This window comes from Scophthalmus maximus, chromosome 3 (genome assembly GCF_022379125.1).
Source record: "Scophthalmus maximus strain ysfricsl-2021 chromosome 3, ASM2237912v1, whole genome shotgun sequence".
NCBI lineage: Eukaryota > Metazoa > Chordata > Actinopteri > Pleuronectiformes > Scophthalmidae > Scophthalmus > Scophthalmus maximus.
The window spans coordinates 9,459,537-9,480,661 of NC_061517.1; the positions used below are offsets into that span (position 1 = coordinate 9,459,537).

Below are 21,125 nucleotides of genomic sequence, written 5' to 3' on the forward strand. Positions count from 1 at the left end.
CAAAGATATTCAGTTTACTGACGTAGGGGAGCAAAGAAACTAGAAAATATTCACATTCAAGAAGCTGAAATCAGAGAATTTTGACTTGAATCGATTATTTAAAAAGTTGGCAATTCATTTAGTAATCGATTACTAATCTGTTGCAGCTCTACTCATATTCAAGTTGTTAATTTTAATTTGGGTTTTTTCTTAAAGGTTTACATGCTCTAATGTTCAGAAAACACATCATTTTGCTCATACTGTCTATTCCTGCAGCTCCTCTTTTCAGTCGCTGTCTGAAACGCTGGGTTGCAGCTCCTGTCTCTTTAAAGCCCCTCCCTCCCGATAAAGCCTAGTCTGCTCTGATTGGCCACCTAGCTCACTCTGTTGTGGTTGGTCAAAGGCTTCCTGCTCTTGTAGGAAGCGTCGGCCTCAGCTCTCGTTTGTACCTGGCTTTGTTGGGGGGCGAGCCAGACGAGCCGCTGGGCGTGCCTCGACATCACGGAATAGTACGGAAGCATCGCCTGGGCTAGTGATGAGCCGTATCAGGAGATCCAGGAGTGCTGCTATCTGTCGGGGATAAGAGCTTCTGTTACAGTGGTCTTTGGGCTTTTCTAACATTTACATACACAATAAACCGATATTACACACCAGAGAACAGACGCACTTACCCTGGTACAATATGTCTGCGGTGGGTTGTCCCATTGACTCGTCCCATCACCAACTACATGTGCAAGTGGCTCAAGTTGATTTGTTTGCAGATTAGTAATCTGTGGTTTTGGTTGATTTCAGTGGTGAAAGAGAAACCGAGCTTAGTTTGGGGTTGGTAGCATCATCATTTTCTTTATATGGAACCCATATGTAGCTGTAGCGGTCTACGGTGTGTCTTCACCTTTATGTGGTTCTGGTCAAAGCCTTAGTTTCACTCATTTACTTGGTGTCGTGCATTTAAACTCATACATTCTTATGTTGGTTGCTGAATTGAACTATGACTAATTTCTGAAACACTCAGGACAATGGTTTGGAGCTAATTCAACACTATTATTTATGGACTCTGAGCATTATCTTGAAGACATGAACATATCGTGTTACCTGTGTACAAAACTGTCAACCAAGTTAATGTTTCCAAGCACACTGTGGCCTAAATTAACACTTGACAGTTGTTTAAATATATATATATATAAGTCCATTTTTTTTTGTTCATGCCCAACTAATTTTTGCAAATTTGCTTTGAAGATCTGCGCTGAATAAAAATAAACAGATTCTGTACTTGAAATGAAATCAAATTGAATCTGGTGATCAGTGCTGTCAAGCCCTGTTATTCTAAAAAATAATCAGATTTTTTTATTTTATTAATATCCTGGTTTTGGTTCGATCAATGTTGTCCAGCTCTACGTCTCTGCTTTGCTGACTGTTGAACGTGTGTCTGTCTTCACAGTTGACATACGAGAGATCAAGGAGATCCGTCCTGGACAGAAGTCGCGGGACTTTGAGCGCTATGTGGAGGACTCGGCAGGGCGGCTGGACCAGGCTCACTGCTTTGTCATCTTGTACGGCACCGAGTTTCGCCTCAAGTCGCTCAGCCTGGCAGGTACGCATTGACACAGAGAGACACTTACATACGTTCACATACAACTAGGGGACTAATGTTGCCCCTTTGCATCATATTTTGAACAGGAATAACTCTGCTAATAAGGTCATTAACTGCAAACCTCCATCGGTGCACCACTAGTACCAAATGTGTTCAGTGTATTTATAAATCATTGTGTTTATTTTTGTACATGTGGCTCTTGTGTTTATGAGTTAATATATATTCCAATATTTCAGTACCAAATCAAAAGCTGATGGATTGTTAGTGACACTATGACATCAAGTAAATTTTATCTACGTTGCCCGGGATCACATATCACAAAGAGCTTTACAATCTTTACAGTATACGACGCCCTCTACACTTAGACCCTTGTTTGGGGCAAAAAAACAACCCTTTTGAACAAAAGTGACTTCAGTTTCTTTTTCCTCAGCAACTTCTGATGAGGAGATGACCATGTGGGTGAAGGGGTTGAACTGGCTTGTAGCTGACACACTGAAGTCACCAACCCCACTTCAGATCGAGAGGTAAACGACACAAGGACATTGTTATTTACTAGCATTGATCATATTTTGATGTGGTTTCCTGGTTGCCTCATTAATTCTTTCTTATTTTCTCCCTCCCCTTTTTCAGGTGGTTACGCAAGCAGTTCTACTCGGTTGACCGCAACAGAGAGGACAGGTAAGCCAGCTTGGTTAAAAAAATGAAAACGGCAGAGTTAATCAGATCAACCTCCAGGAAATGACCGCAATTAGATGAAACGCAATTGTTCGGCGCAGCAGTTGTGTGCCCTTTCTCTGGTTGTAACATCAAGAGCAAGTAGAAATCTGGCTGGTATGTGTCTGTGCCAGCACTCTGTTGAGGTGTAGCGTAGGAACTCAGCTCTCAGCCACACACCAGCACCTCTTCCTGCAGCAGGAAACAGACTGCAGAGGATGGAGGAGATGTGCAGAGATGTTTGACTGTTAGATCCCTGACGAAAAGAGCAAGCCGTTGTCACGCTGCTGGGGTAGTGTCTGCTCTGGCCAAAATTTCAGACTGTGTAGTAAAAGTGAAGCCAAAGAGACTTTGCAGAGCGCGAGGTGCGCGCGTTGGCAGGTTTTCAGTGTGTCTACGTGGTGCAGGTTAGCAGAAGTGCTCGTGCTTATTGTACGTGCATGTCCATGTTTGTGTTTCAACAAAAATTGTGTATGTGTTTAGGATATCCTGTAAGGATCTGAAGAGCATGCTGAGCCAGGTCAACTACAGGGTGCCCAACATGAGGTTCCTCCGAGAGAAACTTCCGGTAACCATCCCCTCCCCCCCTTTCATTCCCCTCTCTCTGCCCACTTTTTCTTTCAATGCAAAGTGGTTTAGAGGATAGTTATGATCCACCATTAACGGTCACTTTGCTTTTCGCTGCTTGTTCTGTAGGACTCCGAGCTGAGGAACGGAGACGTGTCCTTCAGCCAGTTTGCCCATCTCTACCGCAGCCTCATGTTTGATGCTCAGAAAAACGTAAGTGCCGTCATTTTTAATGTATCCACAGATAGTTCTTTCCCAGCACTGTCATCCCCCAACCCCCCCCCCGCCATCTGTCTGCTCTCAAATGGCTGGGAGATCAATATGGACCAGTTAAAAACCCAGCAAACCCCTCTGGTGGAGGCCATTAGGACACACACACACACACACACACACACACACACACCACACCACACCACACCACACACACACACACACACAGATGAAGAGACATGCAAGGTGGGGTCAGATTAAATGGATGACCTCAGTGCCCTCCCCATGACTAACCACCCAGCCCCCTACAGGACGTCAAAGTCCATCTACATCACTGCTGCTATACACACTGAAAGAGCAGCACTTTGATTAATTAATTAACTGAAATTTTCCTTTTTTTCGACCAATCTTTTAGCTGGAGATCCCATTTCTACAAAGGTAGGTCATAATTAATCACATAGAAACATAGTGGATCTTTCTGCAGTATTCACTGAATATTTACTGAAGTGAACCATCACTTTTTTCTGCCAGGTTCATTGACAGACCAGAACAGAGGATCTCCCTAGAGGACTTAAAGGGCTTCCTCCTGGAGTCTCAGAAGGTAATATTTGCGGGTCTTTGAACAATAATTTTGTAGCAGAATGTGTATTTGCCAATACATCTGTGTATGTGAATCCAGGATACGTGGGCTACAGACAACAACAAGGTTCAGGAGTTCATGTTTGGCTATCTGAAAGACCCCCTGAGAGAAGTGGAGCAACCTTATTTCCACCAAGATGAGGTACGTGCACTTTCACCACCCTCTCGCACTTTCGATTCCCACCTTTTCTCACTTCTTTCCCTTTTTTGGGGTCTTTGCTCACTAATGGAAAATTAAAGCATATTTTCGCCACTTATGTTTTGCGAAGCCCCCCTTTGCGTTGTTAGTGTGGGCGGAAGATGCTCAGAAATTGCCATGGATCGCCATGATCTTGGGCTAAAGCGCCTCCTCCCACACAGAAAGAAATTATTGACTGTGGCTCCGTGTGAGAGTTCTGCAGTAAGCAAGGGATGCTTTTTGTGGTCACCATAAAGCTTTGACTGACAAAAGAAAAGAGATGGCTGGTGCGAGCCAGCCTGCAGGAGTTGGTACATTTTATTCTCTGCCAGAGGTTACTATTATTATATTATTATTTTAGATGGCGACTGTACAGGTCCTGTTCATGCTGAGAATATCACCTAAAATCAACTAGAAAAAAATGTGTGTTAAAGGCCAGAGTGCGAGGTGAAGTGCATTAGAATGCTGCTTGTAGAGCTGCAACTAACCATTATTTTCATTATTGATTAATCTGTCGATTATTTTCTGGATTTATTGATTACTTGTGTATCCATTGTGAGTATTGAGTAACTTTAAACAACCCTAAACCTGAGCCCATTTTAAGATATTATGGGTGGGCCTATTGATACACTATTGTGGGGAAAAAATGATCGAGATTATCAGCTGTATCGATTGTTTTGGCCCAGCCCTAAATATGGCACACAATTATTTATTCAGAATAGTTTTGTTGCAGACACAGACTCGACATCCTTGTGGTCTAAAGGCTGAATCAGATGCTCGCAGTGTGCCCTGCAGGAGGCCGTCTGAGGCTCTCGAAGTGTATGAATGTGTGTTAGACTAACCGTTAAAGTTCTACTTAGTGATCGGCGTTCCCAATTGCCTTGGAGCGTTGAGCCACCAAGCCTGAATTGCTGCAGGGTTCTTGACTGATATACTTGCTCACAATTAGTTTATATATATATTGTTTTAACTACTTTTTACATGGTCATGTCTACTGTAGATTGCTGTGAATTTGAGGTTGTCTTCATAGTGAAGTCTGAAGGCTGCATGTACAGGGAATTGCATACATTTTTAATTACACCTCCTTCCCATTGTTCCCCTCTCTCCTGTGCAGTTCCTGACGTATCTGTTCTCCAAAGAGAACACCATCTGGGATTCCTCCCTGGACCTAGTGTGTCCTCAGAATATGAACAACCCCCTGTCCCACTACTGGATCTCCTCCTCGCACAACACGTAAGGATGGCGCAATAGAGGCAACTCATGTTCACAATAAGTCCAACCAATTGTAATGTAAAGCCTGGGAACATAGAAGTCTGGCATCCGATCTTGAAACCTCTAACCAAAAAGGGTTTTTGATTGGCTTCATACATCAGATAATAGTGTATTATTCAAAAGATTATGTCCCGGAATCAAGATCCTGGCGCGTATTTAGCCGGAAAATGTACTTTTCCTCCCATTGAAAACTGTGTGAAAGGCCATAAAAAAATGATAACCTTCTGTATTAGTTGTAAAACAATACTGGAGCGGCAGGGACCGGAGCAGTGGAATAAAAACTTCCATGATGCTTTGATTGTTTTTTCAATTGACCATCAGAATGAGTAAGGAGTGTTTACTCCAGTCAACAAAAGAGAAAGAGCCATTTGGATTTAGCAGCATCAAGGAATTTAGGTTACCACCATAGGAAGTGTGTGTGTGTGTGTGTGTGTGTGTGTGTGTGTGTGTGTGTGTGTGTGTGTGTGTGTGTGTGTGTGTGTGTGTGTGTGTGTGTGTGTGTGTGTGTGTGTGTGTGTGTGTGTGTGTGTGTGTGTGTGTGTGTGTGTGTGTGTGTGTGTGTGTGTGTGTGTTACAGTCCCTGATGTTTGAATCCATTGAAAGACTGGTTAGTTGTGTTTTTGTGTGCGCACGTTGACATGACTTTTTATTTTTAGCTACCTGACGGGGGACCAGTTTTCCAGCGAGTCGTCCCTGGAGGCGTACGCTCGCTGTCTGAGGATGGGCTGCCGCTGCATTGAATGTGGGTCAATGCACAAAAAACCCTTTTTTGAGTTTTTACCCCACATACAGTAAATCACTGCCACTTGACTTTCAACCTGATAATTAACTTTCAAACCGCTGCTGCTGCTCACATTTCAACTTCTCAACCACCCGCCACACCCTTACCCACACACTCACACGCACACTGTTATATAACAATTATGTAGACCATCACAGCAAACCCTTGTCAAGCAAGTTTATATACAGTTAAAGAGGTTCAATTGGCCTTATAGAAAAGTAAAGAAACATAACATACACTTGTGTATCTTCAAGTCTAATGGTTTGAACATATAAATGCATGTGTATTTACATCTCCCTGTGCAGTATTGTAGAAAAAAATGACATTGCAAGCATGTGTGTTTGTTTGTTTTCAGTGGACTGCTGGGATGGTCCTGATGGAATGCCAGTCATCTACCACGGACACACCCTTACAACAAAAATCAAGTTTTGTGATGTCCTGACCACCATCAAAGAGCATGCCTTCGTCACATCTGAGTGAGTCTCCGCGAGTGCTTTTTTTTACCGCCAAAGGTGGTGATGAGATGAAAGGACAAGATGGCGCACACACGCAGAAATATCAGACAAAAAAATGTGGACATGCCGCAGTCACATCACTCATCATTATAGATAAAGTTATTATAGTGAAGTTGCAACTGCTGAGTTTGACTCTGTGGTCCTCCCTCAGCTATCCCATCATCCTGTCCATCGAGGATCACTGTAGTATTGTGCAGCAGAGGAATATGGCCACTAACTTTAAGAAGGTGTTTGGAGACATGCTGCTGACCAAGGCAGTGGATATCGTGGCAGATGGCCTGCCCTCACCTAACCAGCTCAAGAGGAAGATCCTCATCAAGGTCAGAAGGCCACTTGGAGTTTGTTTTTTTTCTGGTATCAATGGATGTTTTGTACAGTACAGTGTTTGATAATGTTTCTGTCTGTCTTTCCTCCTCTACCTTCATCATCTGCAGCATAAGAAGCTTGCAGAAGGCAGTCCCTATGAGGAGGTGTCCACCTCCACTCCCTACTCCGAGAACGATATCAGCAACTCCATAAAAAATGGCATCCTGTACCTGGAAGACCCAATTAACCATGTAAGCATTTTCAATCGGTGAACTTCTCAGCACATTGAACACTCACACTTTGTTCTGTTCCCTTTGTACATATGATTATTACACCACTTGGTCTGTATTTTGATATCTTTATCATATATATATATATATATATTTTTTTTAATACCGCACCTTATTTGCTGCTTATGGGTATTTTTTAGGGTGGTGGTGGTGGTGGGGGGGTATAAATGAGTATTTAGAATTTTTGTACTTTAATCATTCGAGTGCTATTTGACATTGTCTCTTTGTGTATGGTTGCTTAATTAATAAAAACTATTATTATGGATCATTATAACTGATTATATCATTGTAACTGTTTTATGTGATTGTTTGAATGTCTGTCTATTAGGTCTACCTTATTTATCTTCTTTGTCACTACCTTTGTGTCTTTTTTTGGACTGATAAAAAAAACTATATGGAAAATATCAGACCTCAAAAAAAACTTATTATGTTGAATTATATGTAAAAGGCTTTTTCTTACTCACTTGTGCCATTTTTCAGTGCAACACATGGATCCTCTCAATATTTAATCAAAGTCTTTCTGTTGTAACCCCCCCCCCCCCTCCCCCCAGGAGTGGTACCCTCATTTCTTTGTCCTGACCAGCAGTAAGATCTACTACTCAGAGGAGACCTCCAATAACCAGGGTAACGATGATGAGGAGGAGCACAGAGAGGTTAGTAGTGTGAGAAATGCAGAACCAGACCTATTTTATACTCAACTCAATTTCAGACCGCATTTTATGTTTTTAGGGCTTTTGCTAGACCAAACCAACTGTAATTACATTTGGTTTTATGTGTGTATGTTTGATAGCTATTCGCTGACTAGCATCTCCCTCTGTCTGCTCACCTCCCAGGTGTCCAATGGTATGGACCAGCATGTGACAGAGAAATGGTTCCACGGGAAGTTGGGTGCAGGGCGAGACGGTCGGCAGATAGCCGAGAGGCTGCTGTCCGAGTACTGCCTGGAGACGGGAGCTCCCGATGGCTCCTTCCTCGTCCGGGAGAGCGAGACATTCGTGGGAGACTACACGCTGTCATTCTGGTACAGTGCGCATGAGTTTGCGTTCATGATCCTTGCACACTTTTCACAGACTGCATGTGCATCTGTTTGGCATTTAATGGTTCATTGCATTTACCTGTATGGTATCATTATTATTTAGAAATTTAAGTAGATCATTTTTTTAATGGATTATTTAAGTGGCATTACTGTTTGTAATTAACAGTAATTACTTTTTTTAATATTGAAACTGAATTGTTGCCTGTGTGGTGTCTTTTTAAACTGACATACTGTACACTCGAAGCTCTCTCTTACTCGTTCTGTGTGTTTTGTAGACTTAAACTCGTGCAAACAGCAGAATGACACACTAGCCGATCAATCAATGTCAATCTCTCCATCACTAATTGAACGTCGTTGTTGTCACGGTCCGAATTGTGATCATTCACCTTGTGTCTGCTAAAGCATGGGCTCTGTGTGAACGGATGTTTCTCGAAGCTAATCAATCTGCATGTATGGAAACAACGTGTATGTGCTGTGAGTGCAACGTGTTCAAGGTTAATCAGCGGGATGCTTGTCAGCAAGCATTCACTTGATCATAATGATGACAACCTTCTCTTCTTCCCTATCTCCACTCATCTCCGCACCAGGCGTTCAGGTCGAGTGCAGCACTGTCGGATCCACTCTCGTCAGGAGGCGGGCAGCCCCAAGTTCTACCTGACTGATAACCTGGTGTTCGACACGCTCTTTGCCCTGATCACTCACTACCAGCAGGTGGCGCTGCGGTGCAATGAGTTCGAGATGAAGCTGACTGAGCCAGTGCCTCAGACCAATGCCCATGAAAGCAAAGAGTGAGTCCCAACACAGATTGGAAAGAGTGTTGAAGGAGACATAGTTTGCTCATATTCAGGAATGTTTTCCTTTGGGTAATTATTCGAAAAGTTTACATGCTCTAATGTTCAATAATCACTTCAGTTTCCCTGACTGTCCGTTTCTGCAGCTCCTCCTTTGAGCCGCTATCTGAAAGACTTGGTTTTAGCTCTTGTCTCTTTAAGGTCCCCCTCCCCAATAAAGCCCAGTCTGCTCTGCTCTGAACCACTCTGTTGTGATTGGTCAACCGCCTCCAGCTAGTGAAGGAGGTTCTCTCCCCCTCGCTTTACCTGGCTTGGTGTGGGGTGTGCCAGACTACCTGCTAGACATGCTTCATGCACGTCCGTGATATGGTGCTGTCAACATCTTACGAAAGTATCGGCTGGACTACAGAGGAGTGGACGTTCGGCTTTTTAGCTTTGCAGACAATTTACATCCAAAAAACAATCCTATATAAACACTATAGGAAAGTGTTTATATAGAAAACACAATTTCTCTCCTTTACATTATGAACCTCAGAGAACTGACGTTCAGTGTGGACTGGATCGCTGATGTGATCATCTAGATTGAACAAGAGGTGTGAAATGAAAATGTGTCTCTTCTTTTCTTCTTTGTTTGCCCCAGGTGGTACCATGCAAACCTCTCCAGGAGCCATGCTGAGAACATGTTGATGAGGGTTCCCCGTGACGGGGCTTTCCTTGTCAGGAAGAGGGCAGAACCCAACTCATTTGCCATTTCCTTCAGGTAACTCAGTCCTGTCAGTCCTAAGTGATTCTTGTTTATATCTTAAGTCCTTTCTTTCTATCTGCTCTTTTAATGTACAAGGAAGAATGCAGAGAAAGAAAAATGGTCTGAATTCTCCTAATAACTAATATTAAAATGAATGACAGGTAATTGCTATAATATGTGTGTGTCTGTGGTTTGATCACAGGGCCGAGGGTAAGATAAAGCACTGTCGTGTGCAGCAGGAGGGTCAGACCGTGGTGCTGGGCACCTCAGAATTTGACAGCTTAGTAGATCTCATCAGCTACTATGAGAAACACCCTCTGTACCGCAAAATGAAGCTGCGCTACCCCATCAATGAAGACACACTGGAGAAGATAGGCACTGCTGTAAGTATCACTGTACAGTCTAAGGCACACCTACTAGAGATGATTGAACAGGGATCAATAATTCAATCTCAAAAAATATTTGTACTGTGCATAATGCGAAATGTAAAATCTCCTGCAGCCACATAAAAAAAACAACCTGTCAACACACAATCTGTTGTCCAACAGGAGCCAGACTACGGGTCACTGTACGAGGGCAGGAATCCAGGTTTTTACGTGGAGGCCAACCAGATGCCCACATTCAAGGTTGGAATTCATGTTTTGAATTTTGCACCAATGGACTTGTCTGTGGTGGAAATGGTGAACGTGTGTCAAACCTTCTGTTTTGTCTTTTTTTTTTTCAGTGCACTGTGAGAGCCATGTACGAGTATAAAGCCCAGAGAGACGACGAGCTCTCCTTCACCAAAAACGCCGTCATCTCTAATGTGGACAAACAGGAAGGAGGATGGTGAGTGGCTGGCATTATAAGATATTCATTTAGACCCAAGTTCACTACTTTGGACTGGTCCAGATCTGGAATAAGTGCGGAAAAATGAAAGAGTGAAGACAGTTTAATACGTGCATGTTCTTATATATTCACATATCAATATATGTGTTTATCTACACACTTACACATAACGTGCGAGAACTAACTGGACATTTTTGAATTTTAATTGGAACACCCTTGATTTACACCATAGATCATATTTGTGTTGTCGACACATTTTATCTCCTCAGGTGGAAGGGCGACTGTGGAGGCAAGAAGCAGCTGTGGTTTCCTGCCAACTACGTGGAGGAGATCAGCCCATCAGCGGCAGAGCCCGACAGAACCGTGAGGACCAAACCCACAAACTGAGACAGGCCCACAGCTACACATTTGTATATTTAAAGTGAAATGAGTGACCCCACACAGGGAGGCCAGGCCTTTTCGCTCATCTGCCAGTTATCCACGTGTCCCAGAGAGACGTGTGTAAAGTGGATTATGACTTCAAACAGAGGGTGCGATAACTTCTATCCTAATCATCCTCTTCTCTGTCGAGCAGGAGATAACTGAGAACAGCCCTCTGGGAGATCTGCTGAGGGGAAGTGTGGACGTGTCTTCCTGTCAGATTGGTGAGTGGCCCCTCCACTTCCTGTTCGCCTCTAGGCTACAGAGCCGCAGAGCAGGCAGTCACCTTGCCGGAGGCCAACCTGCCTTTTTCTGGCCATCATATGCCTGCACATAATCTCTTCACTCTGTTTGTATTTGCGACAGGAAACCGTCACCACATTCTCTTTTATCCATTATCTGCCTCTTCTATTATTAATTCTTCTCCTTTCAGTTTTATTGTGTCCAATATTTTATTGACATCCTGCAGTCCGATCAATACACTACCCATTAGTGTTGGCACATGCTGTCAGGGATTGGTGTGGCCTCCGCTAATCAGTTAATACTTCGCCTCATTTCTGTGTGGGTGGCTATTTGGCTCCATCTAGTGGCACGGAGAAATATCTAATTATATCTTCTTGAACACTGTTCCAACGCTTCGTTTACGTGACAACTGCCAGAATCGCACCAGTTGATCCATTGTTTGAAACCATCAATGTGACGATGCTGAACCTCATGGCAGAGCTGCTGTGCTCCAAAGGTCAAAGCATTTCAGCTGTAACACTGTTCGCCTCTTACTTATGAGTTTTAAATATGAAAGTGTTTGATTTACCAGACTATTTCTTAGAATTAAAATGACATCATCTTAAACTTTACTTATGATGATCACTTTTGCTATTTTACTTTTTCTATTTTTCTGATGTTTCATAGCTAAAAAGATTAATAGAATTTACAGATTATTTCATTATATAAATGATAATTATTTGCAGCCCTAAATTTCTCAGTCCATAAATCAGACGTCCGGGGCAGAGACTCAGGCCAGTCTTCATTTTGCAGACAGCAGAATTATCCCTCATCCCTGTTCATATTTGTTTAGTATTTTTCCTTGCCCTAGAATTTTTTGGATTTATTTTCTGTTTCCCTTTCTTTGTCTTCTCTCCAGTCGTGCGTCCAGACGGGAAAGGCAGCCGGCCTCACGTCTTCTCCTTAGTGCCCAACACCTCCATGCGGACAGGCCCGGTGCTGGACGTTGCTGCCAGCAGCCAAGAGGAGCTCAAGGAATGGGTGTTCAAGATCCGTGAGGTCACCATGACCTCAGAGGCCAAGGTAACTGTGCTGCATGAAGTCGCAGACAAGAAATGCAGGTTGAGACTTGCTCATGCCACATTGTGGTCATGACTTGCACTCGCCTTGTCATACCCACAACCTGTGTTTATGAAATACTGATTGAGCAATGAGCACATGTGGTGTTTGTTAGCAGACTCAAACAGTCACACTCACTCTCACCTGGAAGCTTTTTTGTTTTTCACGGAACAACCACCCTAGAAGTAGTTGTTGAAAAGGATAAAGCTTCAGGCTAGTGTCTGCTCAGGGCGCAGCTGGGATGACGAGAGCGTCCGGTTGGGAAACCTCAGAATTCCGTCACTGCTCTTTGCAGACTGTGTGGTTCTGTTGGTTTCATCAGACCCTGACCTTGAGCGCACCCTGGAGAAATTTGCAGGCATCATGCAAGGGTTTCAGTATCTTGGTGTCTTGCCAACGATTGAGGGCAGAATGGAGCAAGAGATGGACACGCGGATTGATGACACATCAGAAGTAAAGCAGTTGTTTCGTGAAGAAGGAGCTGAGCCGGAAGGCAAAGCTTTGGATTCACCAGTTGATCTACGTTCCGTTCCTCATCTATAAAAGAAAATGACCAGATAGATGGCTAGCGTCTGTGTCACACTGAGAAGTGATGTGTGTTATTGTTGTTGCAGCTGTATGTAAAAGTTGTCTCTGTGCACAGCTGGAAGAGGGAAAGATGATGGAGAGGAGGAAGAAGATCGCACTGGAATTGTCTGAGCTGGTCATCTACTGCAGGCCTGTGCCGTTTGATGAAGATAGTAAGGATTACACACACTGATTGGACTGCAAACATGCAGTTTTAATACACACCGAGCATAGATGTCCAATATCTGTCCTCTGCCACCTGCAGAAATAGGCACAGAGCGGGCCTGTTTCCGGGACATGTCATCATTCCCCGAGACCAAGGCAGAGAAGTACGTCAACAAGATCAAGGGCAAGAAGTTCCTGCAGTACAATCGACTGCAGCTGTCCAGGATCTACCCCAAAGGCCAGAGACTAGACTCCTCCAACTATGACCCACTGACGATGTGGCTCTGTGGGTCCCAGCTGGTAGCGCTCAACTTCCAGACCGCAGGTACCGTATCTACCCTCTTCTCAGAGCAGATAAACAGAAGACAGAGGCTGCCTAGTGCTTCCATGTGCCTGCTATCTACTTTTTTTTTTAAAAAACCCGTTGCTCTTCCCTGTCCCATGTGCAGACAAGCCCATGCAGATGAACCAGGCCCTTTTCATGTTGAACGGAAAGAGCGGCTACGTCCTTCAGCCTCCCATCATGAGGGACGACAACTTTGATCCGTTTGACAGACACACACTACGAGGCCTTGATCAAGTCACTGTAGAGATAGAGGTACAGTAACGCCAGGATTGGATTGGACCGTAGCACCCGATCGCTGCCGTTTGCATCAAAATGTTTATACCCCTTCTCGCCGTTTTGGCTCATTCAAATTTGAGCAGACTTGATGAGATAAATTTTTAGATTCAGTGTGATTAACACTTTCCAAGGAATTTATTATCTCTGATGTCTATAGTGATTGAACGTCCACAAGCTGGCGTAGAGATCATAGCATCCTTGCCAGAGATAGTGTTAGACTTTGAAAAAACCCTTGCTATAGTGGATGCATTTCTATTAATGTGCTGAAACAAGTGAAAGGATCTAAAGCCGTAACCCACGTTCCTCCTCCTCTCCTCTAAAGGTTTTGGGCGCCCGGCACCTGCCCAAACACGGACGTGGCATCGTTTGTCCCCTGATCGAGATCGAGGTGTGCGGGGCAGAGTACGACAGTGCCAAGCAAAAAACAGACTCAGAAGGTGAGAGTTGCTCTTACTGGGACCACAGGTCACTGCGTAGTTACTGTATTCCCATGTCATTTCCTGTCTGGTCCTAGGATGTGGGAACAAACGGGGGAAAACCCGGTACTGTGTGGACAGAGTTTTGTTCATAGTTAGGTTTTGTGGTGTGGCTTCAGAGTTTTGGGATTGTATTTGCAATTCAGTCAAGTCAAGGGAAGATTCTTAGAAAGTAAAAAAACAGTATTTCCTGCTACTTAGAATACTATTGCTTCATGTAGGAGGCAACGACACTAATTCATTTCATATTCATGCCTTTCTGTATCTGGTTTTCATTTACTGTTCAGAATTAGGTTAGTAAAATATTAAACATGAAAGCCTACTACTCTGTAGCCTCGCACACGTCTTTCAATTTGTCCTACATTGTTGCTTACAACTTGAGCAACAACATTAATTGTAAAATAAATATTTTCACCCTCACATTGTCAGATTTCTTGTGGAGTTGGCAGTTCTGGACAGTAGATTCTGACTTCTAGCACAACTAGCTTGTCATCATGATATTTTTGCGGTTTACACTGCATAGATAAGGATGTTATGGCATGGTTGTTATAAAAAAGTATATTTTGCTCTATTATAGAGCTATTATATTATAAAATACCAGAGGAGCAAAATATACTTTTTTTTTTTGCTAAATATTGGCACAGGTTTAACACAAAACTAACACAGAAAAGATTATGTTACTACCGTAACAACACCATTGGTGAATGCATATTTTACACTCCACATCAATCGTTTTATTTTTTTTTTCTTGTCTTCCGCAGCTGATAACGGTCTGAATCCCACGTGGCCCCGGAAGCCGTTCCAGTTCACAGTGTGCAACTCTGCGTTTGCCTTCCTGCGCTTCGGGGTGTACGAGATTGACATGTTCAACGACCAAAATTTCTTGGCTCAGGCCACATTCCCTATTCATGGTCTGAAGACAGGTACACACAGCAATTATGTGCATCTCAGAGACGACCACAGACCACCGTTGCACCTCAGTGCTGTGATGACGAAAGCCTTCTGTCTCACCAGGTTACCGGTCAGTACCTCTGAAGAACAGCTACAACGAGGATCTGGAGTTGGCTTCTCTCTTGATCCACATGGATGTCATCAGAGGCGTGGTGAGCTGCTGTTTTTTCACTGAGCCGTTCCTAAACCCGCACCATGATGTCATCACTATCAAAAAAACACTACAAGCACCTATAAGCAAACAAAAAGCCAAGAGACGAGGGGGCTCTACTGGTTGGTTAAGTCCCACGCCTGGTGATTCCTTTCTTTACCGCACCCACCAAGAAATAGTCCGATGTGAACGTCTTTAAAACCACTGAGTGTCGGTTTATACTTTGTACTTAATACTGATTATGTTAGGATTTAATTTCGAAATATAACATGTTCATTAATTAGCAGGAGTGTGTTAGCTGTGGACAGAGCCGCCAGGCTAGTTACCCCCCCCCCCCCCCCCCCCCCCCCCCCCCGCCTAACCTAAGGTTAGCCCTAAAGTTAGTAAGTTACCTGCCACACAAAATGTTTCTTCCCTTAAACACATTACCGGAGTGAGTCTCGTCATCATCGATCCAGAAGAACAAAAGCCAAGGACATTTTACTAAATAGTGTTTGTGATGATGACCATAAATCACATACATGACTTTCTCATCAGTCTCACCTGAACAACACAAGAGATCTCATCATGGAGATCAGTCCTGTGAATCTTATATTTACCAGACCGACATCTATAGAATATCAATCGTCTCGTCTAACTCTGCAAGAATGTCAAATTATTCTTTTGAAATGAGCCTGTAAGCTAATTCTGTAGAAAATCGTCTAAACCTCACATTTAACTAAAAACCAACTTGCACACATAAAAATGTTTTTAGTGTGTGAAACATCTCTGCTGTCCTCGTTCTCTCAGGATGAAAACGGAGAGGTTCTGAGTCCGTTTCTCGCCATCGGGGCCACGTCAGTGCCGGCGTCTGCCCCGGCAGGGCAGGAGCGCCTGGGGGATTTGAGCTCGGTGTCCTCGACCTCCTCCAGCATGTCTGCTTTGCCCCAGTCCCCGGCCCAGGCCATGGCCTTCAGGGGGAGGGAGGGCTCCTTTGAGTCCCGCTACCAGTCGCCCCGGGCCGACTTCAGGGTGTCCCAGGAGACACTGTTGGACCACATGGACTCTCAGAACAGGAGGTAAGTGTTTGGCTGTGCTGTTTGTGGTGCGTGTGGTGTTTGGGAGCGGAAGAAGATTCCAGACATCCTCCTGTCTTTGTCTTCACCTCAGGATTTTGGGTAGGACCCGAGTGGGCGGAGAGAACCGTGTCTGAGTCCAAGCCAATCAGGACAAATTTCTGTTGCACCCCTACACCACCACCGATCCCCCTCCTCCTCCTCCTCCTCACCCAGTCGCCTCTCCCCGTACCAATGATGTCACTGACTGCTGTGAACACTGTTTCCATGGAAACGCCCACCACCGCTTTGGCCTACATTTCAGGCAGCTCTCCCTCCCTCCGTTCTCCAACACCCACCCCTCCCTCTCTCTCTCCCTGGCCCGCCGCCCCAGCCTCCTCAGCACTCGCCTGAGGAGGAGGAGAAGGGACTCGGACACAAGAAGAGGGGAGGGGGGCGAGGGGCGGGGGTGGGCGCTGGGAGGAAGCTGACCGCTGCGGACAGGAAGAAGAAGCGGGACATTCACAGGAGAGCAAAAACAAGTCTGGGGCAAGTCCCAACTGTGGGCTGGTCGTTCGCGGAGCGGCTCCTCCTCTGTTGTGTTCGAGGTGCACTGCAGCTGCTTAGTGAGGAGGGGAAGAAGAGAGAGCTGTACAAGGTATCAGTTTGAAACTGTTTCCCCCGTCAAGTTTCTTTGCTCTACTCTATTTGGCATATATGAACATATATATATTTATTCCTGCTATGCTGTTGGCCCAAGAACAGCAGCAGCAGCTGACCTGCTCTCAAAGAGCTCCTGTAACCATGTTTTTAATTATTATAATTATTTAAACCTTTAAACATTCATAATGTGACTTTTTATGTATATGTGTAAAACACGAGGGCTCCCTATTGCTATTTTTAATGTCTCTCGCGCTCCTCTTTGCTCTGTGGAGGACGGAGTCTCCAGTCTAACACCCTAATCCTGGAGGGATTTTTTTCTTCTTCTTTAAATTCTTTTTTTATTTTATTTTTTTACTTTTGGAAAAGCATCAGGAAGAAATCGTAACCTGTAGGTGTAGGAAGCAGTGGGCGTAAAAGCAGCCTCGTATGTTATTTCTGCACGTATAAGAACACACACAAAGCCATTTTTATTTCCAATTTACATTCCAGACACACTGCACATCATTCCATGTCCACGCATCAGGCCAGTCGGACACATTCAGACATCTGTCTCACTCACTTCTGGTCTCACTCCTTCATGATTGTGTCTATTGAAAACCTCACTATACGATAAAGCAAGACCAGGGAAAAATGTTGTGTTCTGAGTATTGAATGATAACTGTATTTTTTTTTTTTTCCCATTCAGATTTTTTTTTTCTGCTTGTATCATCTTCCCAACCTGTTTTAATGGCATCCCCTCTGTCTCCTCAATCATGGGACAGTTCATAGGGCTTCAGGCCAAAATGACAATAATGATTACTCTTTTTTTTATTTTTGGAATAACCAAGTGGTTTGAGGAACCCGGTTGTAACATTTAAAAACATTTTCATTCATTCAATTCATTCATGTGAAGGTTTCAAATTTGTCTGTATTCCATAAATACTGTAAACACACTTGGACAACGGGAGTTGTAGATTGTAGTTACGTGTTTAACTGTGCGGCCGCGTGTTTCCACCATTAGGAAATGTGGATTTTTTTTTTTTAACTGACATTTCAAGTCAAAAGTGACAGCACCTTTTATTCATTGTTTTAATTTGTTCCCAGTTGATATTACTACAACTGAAGTATGTTCTAGTAACAGACTAAACTGGTTTTAGGTCCAAAGCAAAGGTTTTTCTTCTGCAACCAGCTTTGTTTTAGTTTGTTAAGTAGAAGTTTAACATTGTTGACAAACAGCGAGCAAGGGAGAAGGTTTGCATTGCCAGAGTAAGGTGTTTAAAAAATCGGATGCCATATTGTTTGCCTTGCCATATTGTTTTGCAGCGCCACACAGAAATGGGGAACTTTTTGTGTTTTAGCTGCTGTGTTGTGCTGGTGAGTTTTGTCACTAAGCTGCTTCACCGGAACCTGCGGGGATTTTAAGTGGAGCCCGACCGAAATGGATTTTTTGGTCCAAACGCGGATACTGATATTAGAGAGTAAAACATTTCTGCTGCCAATATATCGGGCTGTTGATATATTTGAAAAAATAAATACATTGGCAGTGATTCCTAAGATGTCGTTATCAAACTCTTATGAGGCTTAATATTTTATAATTTAACCTTGAATCTTATTTCTAATTACAATAAATTAAAAGTTAACCCATACAATCAAATACATAAAACTTGATTAAGAAAATGAACATAATTTTATTTTTTACGTAAAATGTCAAATCTGCATTGTTTATCCTGTAAAATAAGAAAAAGTTTTCATATGGGCTAACGACGACATGACTGTAAAAGGCCAATATTGACCAATAATATCGGTCGGGCTATAATTTTACGTTACACTGCCATGATATATAGTGTAACTGCTACTGCCCATTGATGTATTTATGATGAAAGGTGGTAAAATGGAGACTGTGTGTAAACAACCAGCTCAACGTGAACGCCAAACACTTCATAACTGAACATCTTTAGATCCTCACTGGCTTCTGTTCATAAATCTCCATTGAACATCTTCAGACGTATGTTGAGGTGAACGTCGGTGAAGTTAAATGTGCAGCGAGTTCCCGTTTCCTGCGTGAGAGCCGAGGCGTCAGGCTTTGTGTCGTGGCCGTAGCTTTCTGTGGCCGGTGGAGGTCGAAGGTGCAGGTCTGGGCCTTCAGTGAGGCCACGTAACTGATGGTGTTTATCTTTCCAGGTTTGTGTCAGAACCAGTGTTTTCATCCATTTTGTGTGCGACGACTATACGATGTAAACTCAGTATTTCCCCCTCCGTTTTGGACACTGAGACACGCCTAAGCCATATGGTATGATTTAAGGTAAAGCAGGGACAGAGAGTGAATGCTCGAGGGCTCACTGAAACTTTTTGGCATCTTTTTTTTTTCCGTTTGCGTGCCAATATTAATCCCAAAGTTCCTCCGTATTACATTTATTTCCCCTCTCCCTCCAGTGCTGCATTTCTCTTACTGTCTGCTAACGTTTCTATGTGCCCACAACTTTGTACACATCACATGGAAGCCTCATCGTTCACTTGCCCTGCCGGGGGCGTAAAGCACCTGCACAGCCGCGGTACACCCACACAGGCGGTGAGACTCATTTTGACTGTTTGGACTTCCTCTCAGCACTGTGAGAGCATGTCCATGACTCTCCTGTTGGGTTAGTTGCTCTTGTTGTGGCAGGGCGACGGACTCTAAAGAGGTGAAATCGGACAGAATAACTTCGGACTACCTGTTTGGGTGTACGGGGTCATTAAGTGTCATTTGTTTTCACTCCCCCCCCCCCCCATCTGGTCTGTTCTGTTACTGACAAGTGTCATTTACAGTCGCCTTTCTGTAATGTGCCTAAACTATGGAGAGGAAAAGTATTCATTCTAATTTTTGCCTTTCATATGAAACATATTCAAGCCTGAAAAGTAAATAAAATACTTACTACTTTATACCACTGTCTTATTTCTCTTTTTTCTTTGCCTTTCAACTATTATTCAATGTAACTGAATCGGGTGCAGGTGTTGGAAGCACCAGATAGACTTGGTTTCATTAGCCTGAGACGCTGCACCACAGGAAGAGAGCGCTGAAGTTTCGTTCTCAGATGTGTCGGCAGCCTTGAATTTACTGTTGCCGTGTTAAAATGATTAAAGCAAACGTGTCAAATATTAGGTTTCACCTTCTCTGTTGTGAGGATCAGAGTTTGTTTTTCTGTCCCGTATGATAAGAAGCAGAATATCTTTGGGGGGGGGGGTTCACTGTGGGTCAGACACAGCAGGCTATTTTAACATCACTTTAGTGTGAAGATTTTTAAAATTTATATTAAGAGGAAAGAGATAATGTAATGCATCACCAGGTGCACTCGGACCCCCAGGACGATCAAATTTAGACTCAAGGATAATTCATGGAAATAATCAATCAGCAGATAGACAGATAAAGATTTATTAAAATGCATTATTTTTGTTTATCGTCAACAACAGCCAGAAGCAGTATAATATTTTCAGTTGCACCTTCCTCCTCCTCCTCCGTACACCAGGGGTCAGTGCTTAGATTCAACCACAGGTCAGTTTTATTTCCAACACTGTTCAACTTGCGGTCAACATGTGCTGCTGAAAAACAGGCCTGTAGATTTTTTATGATTTATTTCTTTTAATGCATTTAATTAACTTTTTAAAACATGCATTCTGATTAGTGTCATTTTGCACAAAGATTCACCCACCAAGCACTTTAACGCCTATACACTGCTTATTCATGCAATTATCCAAACAGCCCAATCATGTGGCAGCAGGGCAAAGCATAGTCAGGAGCTTCTGTTAATATTCACATTGAACATCACATCTGCAGAGGCTGCAGGTGAACAGCATGAATCCCTGGACCCAACCAGTCTGGATTTGACAGTCCAGGCAGCCGCTGCTGGTGGTGTAATGGTGTTTTCTTGGCACTTAATAATAATCAAGCTTGTGTAATAACTGGTTTCATGAACACGACGAGTGACCTGAGCTCTGGCGGCGCTCCCGAGTCCCCAGATCTGCAGAGCACCGTTGAAACGTGGTAGAACGCAGCGTGAATGTGCGGCTGACAGATTTGCAGAAATCATGTGGCGAGCGAGGCTGTTCTGAGAGCAGAGGGAGGAAGTACTAACTAAGTAGAAAGGTGTTCCTAATAAAGTGCACAGTGAAAGAAAATGTATGTAATTAGTAGGTTTCTGTCAACTGTAACAAAGTCCTGTTTATTGGAAATTACGAGCCTTGCATTTACATTTAACTCTACTGTATACTATGAAATATTACATGGGGTTGGAATATTATTATTAGTTGAGAGGCCTGTCTCCATATTTTGAAGTTTTA

The 21,125-nt window shown here is 43.5% G+C and overlaps 1 protein-coding gene across 1 annotated transcript in view; it reads left to right on the forward strand.

The window, feature by feature from the left end:
- Nucleotides 1-19,730, forward strand: part of plcg1 (phospholipase C, gamma 1) — a 27,244-nt gene extending 7,514 nt beyond the window's left edge. Inside the window, exons 3-33 of the mRNA XM_035644309.2 lie at nucleotides 1,418-1,570; nucleotides 2,001-2,094; nucleotides 2,201-2,248; nucleotides 2,768-2,852; nucleotides 2,981-3,064; nucleotides 3,477-3,499; nucleotides 3,593-3,662; nucleotides 3,741-3,842; nucleotides 4,993-5,111; nucleotides 5,807-5,892; nucleotides 6,287-6,407; nucleotides 6,598-6,766; nucleotides 6,881-7,003; nucleotides 7,594-7,695; nucleotides 7,876-8,063; nucleotides 8,666-8,866; nucleotides 9,510-9,629; nucleotides 9,817-9,997; nucleotides 10,163-10,240; nucleotides 10,339-10,442; nucleotides 10,712-10,805; nucleotides 11,017-11,086; nucleotides 12,004-12,167; nucleotides 12,847-12,943; nucleotides 13,036-13,260; nucleotides 13,385-13,533; nucleotides 13,880-13,994; nucleotides 14,795-14,956; nucleotides 15,048-15,136; nucleotides 15,925-16,193; nucleotides 16,285-19,730. Of these exons, the coding sequence (XP_035500202.1) occupies nucleotides 1,418-1,570; nucleotides 2,001-2,094; nucleotides 2,201-2,248; nucleotides 2,768-2,852; nucleotides 2,981-3,064; nucleotides 3,477-3,499; nucleotides 3,593-3,662; nucleotides 3,741-3,842; nucleotides 4,993-5,111; nucleotides 5,807-5,892; nucleotides 6,287-6,407; nucleotides 6,598-6,766; nucleotides 6,881-7,003; nucleotides 7,594-7,695; nucleotides 7,876-8,063; nucleotides 8,666-8,866; nucleotides 9,510-9,629; nucleotides 9,817-9,997; nucleotides 10,163-10,240; nucleotides 10,339-10,442; nucleotides 10,712-10,805; nucleotides 11,017-11,086; nucleotides 12,004-12,167; nucleotides 12,847-12,943; nucleotides 13,036-13,260; nucleotides 13,385-13,533; nucleotides 13,880-13,994; nucleotides 14,795-14,956; nucleotides 15,048-15,136; nucleotides 15,925-16,193; nucleotides 16,285-16,327 (3,728 nt within the window). The 3' untranslated portion in view covers nucleotides 16,328-19,730. The remainder of the gene's footprint in view (nucleotides 1-1,417; nucleotides 1,571-2,000; nucleotides 2,095-2,200; nucleotides 2,249-2,767; nucleotides 2,853-2,980; nucleotides 3,065-3,476; nucleotides 3,500-3,592; nucleotides 3,663-3,740; nucleotides 3,843-4,992; nucleotides 5,112-5,806; nucleotides 5,893-6,286; nucleotides 6,408-6,597; nucleotides 6,767-6,880; nucleotides 7,004-7,593; nucleotides 7,696-7,875; nucleotides 8,064-8,665; nucleotides 8,867-9,509; nucleotides 9,630-9,816; nucleotides 9,998-10,162; nucleotides 10,241-10,338; nucleotides 10,443-10,711; nucleotides 10,806-11,016; nucleotides 11,087-12,003; nucleotides 12,168-12,846; nucleotides 12,944-13,035; nucleotides 13,261-13,384; nucleotides 13,534-13,879; nucleotides 13,995-14,794; nucleotides 14,957-15,047; nucleotides 15,137-15,924; nucleotides 16,194-16,284) is intronic.
- Nucleotides 19,731-21,125: the final 1,395 nt, after the last annotated feature.